The sequence below is a fragment of the Ipomoea nil genome, unplaced genomic scaffold (assembly GCF_001879475.1).
Source record: "Ipomoea nil cultivar Tokyo-kokei standard unplaced genomic scaffold, Asagao_1.1 scaffold2926, whole genome shotgun sequence".
NCBI lineage: Eukaryota > Viridiplantae > Streptophyta > Magnoliopsida > Solanales > Convolvulaceae > Ipomoea > Ipomoea nil.
In genome coordinates, this window is record NW_017619354.1 from 1,007,501 (window position 1) to 1,018,366 (window position 10,866).

The following is a 10,866-nucleotide window of genomic DNA, read 5'->3' on the forward strand; positions in this document are numbered from 1 at the left end:
AAAAAATATAATCAACACATAATTTAATTTAATAATAAAAATAATAATAAAATCCTTACAATGCTGGCCAACAGCCCAACACTATTTACTGATAGCCAATAGGTACAACCAAATATCCAGATATTAGTAGCATTAGTGCCAAAAATATCAATGTAACCAGCATTCCCTATATGGTTATATGAGTTATATCAAGTATCACTAATTAATACTTTAAAGAAACTATAATATAATAATCCTCATTTTATAAATTTCATCTTTTTATTTTCTTATAGTCATACAACATGATGTGAATTTCATTTTTAAGAATTAAAATAATGAATTTTTGGGATATCAAGGTTATGGTTTGGATGTGATATTAAAACAGTATAGTTAAACTATTTTAATCAAACATTTCCATAAGATTATTAAACCTCTAATTAAATTTTCTGTAATTATTTAATCACAAATCTTTCTGGTTTTTGAAAAAAATTGTTTCAATAGTTTTTCTAAATCAACATTTTAAAAAATAACTAGTATTTTCACCCATGCATTTGCACGGAATAGATTTGTTATAATATTTCAATAATATTTGGATCGATATACAATTATATAAATTATAACAACGAATATTATATAGTGCAATTGCTAAAATGAGTTGGATCGATTATGTTTTTTGATTTTATCCTTGTTTAAATTCGAGCAAATATATATATATATATATATATATATATATATATATATATATATATATATATATATATATTGTAACATTTATTGAGCTATTATTTACCATAATAATTATTAGATTTTATATAGTAATAGCTTGAGAGGTAATTTGAGTGGGAAGTTGTTTAAAAATAATAATTTTTTTTCTTACCAGTACTAATATAGAATTTAGACATTTTAGTATGAGTTATTATAGTTTTATATTTTTATTTATAAATTGATGGTGTGGTATTTTGAGAAAATTTTAATTATTTTCGTAGTAGGAATCTTTCTTTAAAAAAAAAAAAAAAAGTGAAAACGGAAAGGGGTATAGAATAGAATCTTAAACGTTAGAGAAAAATGAAGGGGGGAGGGAGAATTTAGACCGTCCAATAGAAGTGCGAGTTGGAATCGGCATCTAAACCGAGTTAAAGAGTGTAAATGGATTGGATTAAATATGCGACGACCCGGGAGTGACTTTTCCATGTGCAATGTGCATCGCTGCTTCCCTCCTTTCTTCTATGTCAAAACCCGGCGTTGTTTTAACAGAATCTTCGCCTTCTTCCTTTTCTCTCTCTCTCTCTCTCAAGAGATCTCTCTATATATAAGGCATCGCATCTTCACTGATTTTCCATCTTTCTATTCTATGTGATTCGGCCTTTGATTTTAATACAAGGACCTAATTAATCTGATTGCGCTGAAAGGATCTGGGAGATGAAGATGAGTTCGATTCCATCTGAACTCAGCTTGGATTGTAGGCCCGTTTTCGTTCCCAGAACGATCACTGAGTTTCTCGCTGAAATCTCCCTGATCGGGAGCTTATCCGACAGAGTGTTGAAGATCGATGATTATGTCGCCAGGCTCGAGGATGAAATGCGGAAGATCGATGCCTTCAAACGCGAGCTCCCGCTTTGCATGCTCCTTGTTAATGATGGTAAGCCCTCGTATATGCTGTGTGTGCCAACTCTCACTCGCCTTCTGATTATGCTTATTTCAGTAGCCTGGATTTTAACAATCTGTCTATATATGTTTGTCAGGAATTGTTTCTGATTATGGCGATACATTTTTAGAATCTCTGTATCTCTAATGAAATCTAAATTCAATGTTTATTTGGTGTAACATAATCCGGAAATAAAAATTAATTTGTTTGCATTGGCTTTGGATTGTAATTGCAGCAATTGTAGCTTTGAAAGAGGAATCAGTGCAGTGTAGGAAATCAAAGGTGGAACCAGTATTAGAAGAATTTATACCACTGAAGAAGAGTTGTGATGGTGGTGGTGATAGGGTTGAGATTAGGAAAGATAAAGACAGTAGAGAAAAAATGAATTGGATGAGCTCAGCTCAGCTCTGGCATGGTGAAAATCATTCCCCCAGTTCAGAGTTCACCAATAAGAAACCCCGCACAGAAGCTAACCTCAGAATGGTAAAACACTGCTCAATCCCAATCTTTTGATGCTCACCACTTGTTTGTTTCTTGCTAATCTGTATTGATGAATTGCGTGGTTGGTTTCTTTTTGTTGCTAGACAACTGAGGAAGCTGAGAATAGCTCGATAACCAACGACCTACTCGTCTCTTGTAAAACGAGGAATATAGGGAAGGCGTTTATGCCTTTCAAGAGGTATTCCGGTTTTCCATCAGCAGTTGTGATGAAGGAAGATAAGGAATTACCAGGAATACCCGGGCTCTCGCTTGGTACTCCTGGATTTAAGAACCCCAGGGAAGATATGGTAATCGGTTGCTTGAATACAAAAGCTTGTGTATCTTCCGCTTCATCAAGTAGTGTACACAGTATACAGACTGGAGCACAGCCTCAACAGCAGCAAACTAGTCGGAAGCAAAGAAGATGCTGGTCACCGGAGTTGCATAAGCGATTCGTCAATGCCCTGCAACAACTTGGGGGTGCACAAGGTTAGTTCAGTGCACAATATGTTTCTCGATATTCTGGAGTTTGGATTCTCTTATGGCTTTAATTGTGCATTGAGAATAAAGAATCTGTTAACCGAACCAAAGCTATGTTCTTTGGCTTCAATCCTTTTGGCATGCCAATAGTCCATTTGCCTTGTGTGTTACTGTGGAACAGTTTCTTGAAGTTCTTGAAACTTCATTTTAGTCGTGCTAATTCTAATAATTTTCGTGTTGGATTTGATCCAGTTGCAACTCCGAAGCAGATTAGAGAGCTTATGCAAGTTGATGGTCTGACCAACGATGAAGTGAAGAGTCATTTGCAAGTATGTTTGAAGTTGCATACATTTTGTTTAGTGTTATCTTGTTGTTGAGTTCAATTTGAATGATGACCAAAAGGTTTATGTTAATCCAGAAATATAGGCTCCACACTCGAAGACTTCCGGGCTCACAAGCCACCTCTGCAAATCAATCTGTTGTATTAGGCAACTTATTTATGCCCCATGACCAGTCTCATGAATCCTCGAAACAGAGTAGTTCCCAGTCTGGTTCTCCTCAGGATCCCCTCCACCACCAAGATGATAGCATGGAGGAAGAAGAAGAAGGTGACGAATAATCTAATAAGTGTGTGCTGGGTAAATCTCGCTCTGACACCCGGGGTGAAAGCTGTATAGAGATGTCCACAAGTTTTGCAGATAAAGTATAAAATTTTCACTCTGTAATCATATATCATACATTATACATATATATATGAATGGATGTTGAGAGAAAGAGAGAGAGAGAGAGAGAGGTGTGTGTGAAATTTTGCAGGATTAGATTTCCCTTCTGTCTGAGTTGAGTTGTTGTTCTTACCCTGTTTTAGTAAGAGTTGATGCATGTGCATCCCATGAGAGATGAAGAAACATCACTGTGCGGGAATCTGGGAACAATATTTACACATATCTTGCTTTGAACTTTGCTCTTGAGATTCTCTTCTTTTTTTTTAATCCCCAATCCCCAACAAAGGTGAAGCTGTTAGCACTCTTTTGGTGCCTTAGAACTGCTCCTATAAAAGCCTCTCTTCCGCAGCATTTTAGTGCTTTGTCCATACACTATTACTTATTGGACTCCATGCTCCAAAAGGTACCCCAATAACTCCCAAATTTTTTTTTTCTTTCTTTTCATTGACTTATCAATCCTAATACAAACTAATAACAGCCCCACTTAAAAAGTAATGTTTTTTCCACAATCCGATGGTTCAGGTGTGAGCGTTTGGGATAGACGATTCTATCTTTTTGTCACAAGTACGAAATTATATATTATATGTAGCACTATTGAGTTGGAAATTCACATATGTAGCATTACGAGTTTTTCTTGTCATTTAGGAAAAAACATGATGAGATGGATTTAGATTATTTTATGTTGGTGTGGAGTAAAATAAGTGATTAAACTTAAAAGATATACAGTATCTGATGTATGTTTCTTTGAGAAGAAGAAACATGGGAAAGTGAAAAGTATAATAGTGGGAATGGATAAAGATGAGTGGAAGAGAGCAAATATATTGGCTTTTGTCTTCCACAAGGAAAGGGCTTATGTCCACCGTCCACCTGCAATGCTTGACCATAAATTGCCATAATTTTCTCTCTCTCTCTCTCTCTCTATCTGACAGCTTGTGTTTGAGTGGTGGGATGAGCTGTAAGGAATCATTCCATTACTCTTATCTAATCCATTGCCTATTCTACTCGAGTATCTTAATTTAATTGTAATATTAATAATAATTCAGGATTATTATTTAATTAATAAATTTCCCTTTCCTAGTTTATTAAAGTGTCTTCTAATCCAAGCTACAAAAACGAGGATAAACACTGTCCGCTAAGGCGCTAACCACTGCTGTATTTATTATTTCCGAATATAAAATTGACGCTTGTATTAACTACTCCGTAATAAGTGTCACATTTTTTTTTTACTGTATATACATGAGATATAAGTATGAATCAAATATGGCTCAAGAGAGTAGATGAGAAGTTTCGTTTAAGATTTATTTTATAAATATTGTGGGGTTCAATTCCTACTATTAATATTGAAAATTCGAGTTTAGGTTAAAATTTTTATGTGCAAAAATGTACAAATTCGTATCGAAACTCAAAATATAATTGATTTGATTTATCTTCTTATGAACCTTATCTCCTCACAAGTTTGGGAACAAGTTCATAATGTTTAAAATATAATCTACAACGTTAGAAACATGTGTTATCACCCAAAAAAAAAATGCTATTTTTCTTTTAAAAAAAAATTGATATTAATCCACTAAAAAAGAGACAAAGAAGTTGGCATTGATGTGATGAGGTTGGTTTCATCGAGCTGAATGACAAAAAAGTCCCTTTCACGAGCCAAATAATGGAGGAAGGAATCTTACAGACAAGATATGATGAGGGAGCCCACATTGATATTTGATAGGTCCATTTTTGGTATAATATGCTCTTAATTATGGCCAAAAGATGAGAAACGTTAACTATCTTCTCATCCCGAATTGGGGAATAGACTGCTAGCGCTTTGACTCTTCACTTTCATTCTTCCAATTACATTATGCTTAAATGCTCTTTTTCCACTCTGAACCATGGTTCAAACATTGTTGTGCGGACTATAATTAAAAGTACATTTTAATATACTAAAAAATATATTTTATTTGTGTATTGAAAATATATTATGTAAAATAATATACTATCAGCACTCAAATAATATATGTTTTATAAATATAATGTACATTTTTAATATATTATAAATATTTTATTTGTGTATTGAATGTGCATTATTTAATAGTATGATCCACACAATAATGATGGCTCTTTTATCCTAACCCAACCATCTTCTTTCAAATCAATTATCACTCATTAAATACAATTCTACATCAATTTTCAACCATTAAAAAAAACAAACAAAAACTTACATTATTATTATTATTATTATTATTATTATTATTATTATTATTATTATTATTATTATTATTATTATTATTATTTTCTAGCATGCTAAAGCTAGGCTCTTAGTATTGGTAATATTAAAGTGAACTTTACCCGTGTTCTTTCAATTTATTTATTTATTTTTTTGAGAACTCAATGTAAAATTTGTAAGAAGTATGAACATAAGATTAGGGGTGTGCAAAATCCGAAAATTCCGACCCACCCAACCGACCCGAAACCCGACGGGTGCATCCGTGCCGCGAACCGTATCCGAACACCCAACCCGAACCGAGGCTACGCTATTAGACGGATGCAAGGGGTTCGGGTGGGAGGCATTAAACGCCACCCGAACCCGTCCGATTACCCGACTAAACCCTAGGGTTTTTTTCCGCTATATAATACGATGTCGTTTGGTGTATGTATATATATCACTCATTTCATTGAGCGCAGCCGAGCTCTCAGTTCACTCTTGACTCTTCTAGACTTCTCTCAATCTCTCATCTCTCATCTCTCATCTCTCGACTCTCGTTCTCTCTTTCGCTCTGGTCTTTGAGACTTTGAGTCTTAGACTCTTAGTGTCTTACTCTCTAAGACTCTGAGAGTCTTAGTCTCTGTTTGTTAGTCTGGACTCTGGTGGAAGCCCTATTCGGAGACTCGGAGTAGCGACTGGCGGAGTGGTGGAACGGTGGAAGCCCTAGACCCTAGTCCGGTCACCGGAGTCTGGTGGAACTGTGGAACGGTGGAATAGTGGATTCGAAGCCCTTTGTTCTCGAGGGATTAAATCTGAGAAACGAAGTAATTACTAAACCCTATTTACATTTTTGTTATAGATTATTGTGTATTTGTCTTCTTGATTAGGGTTTCTAATTTTTATGATTATGTGGACTGTGATACTTGTAAATCCGTTGAGAAGTTCCAGATTGCATGTCACTAGTCCTTTGAGTTTGAATTTGTGAATTGTGTGATTAGGGTTTCTAATTTGTAACGTAAATATGTGGACTCACTGGACTATGATACTTGTAAATCCGTTGAGAAGTTCCGGATTGCATGTCAGTAGTTCTTTGAGTGTGAATTTGTGAGTTTGATTAGGGTTTCTAATTTGTAACCTAATCTGTGGACTCACTGGACTATGATACTTGTAAATCCGTTGAGAAGTTCCGGATTGCATGTCAGTAGTTCTTTGAGTATGAATTTGTGAATTGTTTGATTAGGGTTTCTAATTTGTAACCTAATCTGTGGTGGAAGCCATACTACCCTAGCCCCTTGCCAGTTGCCACTGTGTGTTAAATACTGAAATCCATATAAATGTTAAGCATGATGGTATTTGTGTGGAAGCCATATATAAATGTGGGAGTGTGTCCACTGTCTTGTACTCATGTGTGACTGAAATCCATATAAATGTGGGAGTGTGTGACTGAAATCCATATAAATGATGAGCATATAAAGTAGCATACACCTACTTAGCTTGAATGCCTGATTATGGATTTCATTGTAAATTGTAATTTGTAAGTTGTTAGTTACTTAGTTGTAAGTTGTAACTGTGAAAATGTGAAATTGTAAGTTTATGGATATGCGACCCTTAAATCATTTATGTGCAATTCTGCATACATGATGAAATGTTCAATTCACTGAATTCTGCCTGTTTAACACTTTAATTGATACATGTGTGTATGTGACAAAGGCCATTCTCTGTTGATGATTTTGAATGAGTGATTTCCCATTCTGTGTCACTGATACTTTCCCCTTTTTAGATGGAAAGTGTTAGTGGTGTAGAGACTGTTACTGGTGTATCTGGAACACAACCTGAGTTGGAAGCACCTGCTGTAGAGACTGTTACTCCTCAGTCTCAGCAGCCTTTGCCTCCACCTGTTCCAAAGAAAAGGAAAGAGGTTGAATCCAGGGCTCCATGTTGGGATCACTTTGAAAAGATCAAAGACAGTGAGGGCATTGTCATCAAAGGAAAATGTATATATTGTGCAAAAGTGTATTGCTGTGAGAGCAAGAAACATGAGACTTCTTCTCTCAGACTTCATGTGGTAAACTGCCTTAAAAATCCTCACTCTAAGGAGACAAGGCAGTCCCTACTCACATTCCAACCTGCACCTTCTTCTGCTGGAACTCAAAGTAGTGAAGGAACTGAAGGGGTGTTGGGTACTTGGGTGTTTGATCAAGACTTGATAAGGAGAGCCTTAGTTGAGATGATTATTTTAGATGAACTTCCTTTTAGGATTGTTGAGGGACAGGGTTTTAGAAAGTTTGTTTTAGTTTGCTGTCCTAGGTTTAAAATCCCTTCAAGATGGACTATCAGTAGGGACATTTTCAAGATATTTTCTGATGAGAGGGTCAACTTGAAGAAGTTTTTTAGGACTAGCAGTCAGAGGGTAAGTATCACAACTGATACTTGGACCTCAGTCCAGAGAATAAACTACATGTGCATAACTGCACATTTCATTGATAGTGAGTGGAAGCTGCAAAAGAAGATTATTTCATTTGTTCCTATATATTCCCACAAGGGGGAAAGTATTGCAAAGGCTTTAGAGAGTTGCCTTTTGGACTGGGGTCTAAAATCAGTGTTTAGTGTGACAGTAGATAATGCTTCCAGCAATGATACTGCCCTAGGATTCTTGAAGAAGAAGTTGGGCTCTTGGGGTTGTACTGCTGTTAGGTGTAAGTATTTGCACATGAGGTGCATTGCTCACATTCTTAACTTGGTGGTACAGGATGGGTTGAAAGAATGTGACAGTTCTGTTAAGAAAGTCAGGGATGCTGTTAGGTATGTGAGGAGCTCACCTGCTAGGTTGCAGAAGTTTAAATCACTAGCTGATCTAATTGGGGTGGAAGCTAAGAATTCTCTGTGTCTAGATGTCCCTACAAGGTGGAATTCCACATATATGATGCTTAATACTGCATTACTGTTTCAGATGGTATTTGAAGCCTATGATGATCATGACAGTTCATTTAAATCTGATTTGGGTGGAAGTGTACCTGATTTCTTAGATTGGGAATCAATTCAATCTTTGGTTATGATTCTAAAATCTTTTTATGAAATGACTGTTAGGATTTCTGGATCATTGTATGTGACTTCTAATACCTTCTTCTCTGAGATTTCTGATTTGTCTTGCTTGTTGAAAAATATGGAGGAAGCTACAGAAGATAGTGTTAAACTAATGGGTAAAAATATGAGGGCAAAATTTGATAAGTATTGGGGTGAGCCTGAAAAAATGAATTTTTTGATATTCTATGCAAATATCTTAGACCCCAGGGACAAAATTGAGTATATGCCCATTCAGTTTAACCAGTTATATGGTGAGGACAAGGGTAAAACAATGTTTGATAAGGTGATTGTTGGCCTTAAGGAGTTGTTTGAAGATTATGTTGCATGCTTCCCTGTCCAGTGTGTTGAACAATCTGAAAAATTTTCTCCCTCAATAACAATATCTGATTCAGTTTCTGTTGGGAGACCTCAATCATTACTGAAATCTCAGATTAAGAAGCAAAAATTGGTGAGTGGGGATTTGTCTAGGAAAAAAATTGAGTTGGAAGTGTATCTCTCTGAGGTTATTGTGGATGAGGATGATTCATTTGACCTTCTAAGATGGTGGAAGCAACAATCTGAAAGGTTCCCTGTCTTATCTAAAATGGCAAGGGATATTCTAGCTGTTCCAATATCAACTGTTGCTTCTGAATCAGCATTCAGTACAAGTGGAAGGGTACTTGATGCCTTTAGGAGTTCCCTAACTCCTAGAATTGTTGAGGCATTGGTGTGTGCACAGGATTGGCTAAGGTTAAGCAACCAACCAATCTCAATTGAAGAAAATATTGAAGATGTTGAAAGGATTGAGAAAGGTATATACTTCTAACTTCCAGCAATGATCTGTTTAATTGTTTAAGTTTTAATTTCCATTTTGTTTTTGTACTGCAGAGTTGTGATGCACATCCAGCACTGGAACTGGAATGCCTACAATTGTTGTATGTTTACTTATTTACTTATTTGATTTGTGATTACTTATTTACTTATTTGATTTCATGATAAATTTATGCCTCATTGCCTCTGTATCAGTGTATCATGTATGTGTATCAATGATTCAAATCAATGTCCCTCGTGAGGTTGGGAAGTTGGAACTGGAAACTGGAAAGTGCTCATGGCTAGGTAACATTTTAAATGTTGCTGCCATTGAGCTCAGGTATCAGTATAAGTACTGACTAAATGTCTAAATGTGACTTCTGACTTCTGACTCACTATACTTATAAGTTATACCTGTATAAATGTTCATTATTGTGCTATGATGATGCTTCCACCATGTTCTCTGAATATATAGAATTGGGTTTGGTATGTTGCCTTTGAAGTGTGGTGTTTATGCCATACTCATTGAGTAGTGTGCCCCCAATCCTAACTTGATATGGAAAAAAAAGCTATCTGAGCATTCTTTTAGTCTTTTACAGTTTCAGTTTGTGTGATTGTGTTATTTGTGTCAATTCTAACTAACTACAAATGTTTTGAACTTATTGTGTTTTTATGTGTTCACTTATCAGGAAGAAGAATAGACATAGAGTACTCTATATTATATTAATCATATATTCATATATTGCTTTTGGAGTTTTGGATATCTGGCTTTCTTTTGCTCAATGCCTGAAACATGAAAGCTGAATGCCTGTATAAATGTTCATTATTGTGCTATGATGATGCTTCCACCATGTTCTCTGAATATATAGAATTGGGTTTGGTATGTTGCCTTTGAAGTGTGGTGTTTATGTCATACTCATTGAGTAGTGTGCCCCCAATCCTAACTTGATATAGAAAAAAAAGCTATCTGAGCACTCTTTTAGTCTTTTACAGTTTCAGTTTGTGTGATTGTGTTATTTGTGTCAATTCTAACTAACTACAAATGTTTTGAACTTATTGTGTTTTTATGTGTTCACTTATCAGGAAGAAGAATAGACATAGAGTACTCTATATTATATTAATCATATATTCATATATTGCTTTTGGAGTTTTGGATATCTGGCTTTCTTTTGCTCAATGCCTGAAACATGAAAGCTGAATGCTGATGTGCTGATTGGAGAGTTGGAGACTGATGCAGTGATGCTGTTGGAACATGCCTGCTTGCTATGAACAATTAAAATTCTCATTACAAGTTTTAATTTTGTAACTTGTAACTTGTAAGCTAATCTGCTGATTATATGTAAGCTAATTTGTATAAGTTTACTTATGTTATTTACTTATTTTTGCTGTTAAGTAGTTAGTAATTACTAGTTAGTGGCTTTTAGTACTTAAGTAGTTCATTAGTTAGGTACTTAGCCACTTAGGTGTTCCATTTAAATCCATGAATAGAATATTTG

At 35.4% G+C, this 10,866-nt stretch overlaps 2 protein-coding genes across 3 annotated transcripts; both read left to right on the forward strand.

Annotated features, from left to right (window-relative positions):
• The first annotated feature begins 1,167 nt into the window (after positions 1-1,167).
• On the forward strand, positions 1,168-3,540 carry LOC109162157 (myb family transcription factor EFM-like). Of its 2 annotated transcripts, none has more exons than XM_019310877.1 (5): positions 1,168-1,618; positions 1,860-2,107; positions 2,209-2,593; positions 2,837-2,895; positions 3,003-3,540. In XM_019310877.1, exons 1-5 carry the CDS (start codon positions 1,399-1,401, stop codon positions 3,201-3,203), a joined length of 1,113 nt encoding a protein of 370 aa, XP_019166422.1. In that variant the 5' UTR covers positions 1,168-1,398; the 3' UTR covers positions 3,204-3,540. The 2 variants fall into 2 exon arrangements, with proteins under 2 accessions (XP_019166422.1, XP_019166421.1); XM_019310876.1 differs by having other exon boundaries at positions 1,170-1,618; positions 2,837-2,913.
• A 3,737-nt stretch (positions 3,541-7,277) lies between these two features.
• Positions 7,278-10,639, forward strand: LOC109161661 (zinc finger BED domain-containing protein RICESLEEPER 2-like). Its single transcript, XM_019310152.1, has 4 exons — positions 7,278-9,372; positions 9,587-9,710; positions 10,454-10,472; positions 10,565-10,639. Exons 1-4 carry the CDS (start codon positions 7,278-7,280, stop codon positions 10,637-10,639), a joined length of 2,313 nt encoding a protein of 770 aa, XP_019165697.1.
• The last annotated feature ends 227 nt before the right edge of the window (positions 10,640-10,866 follow it).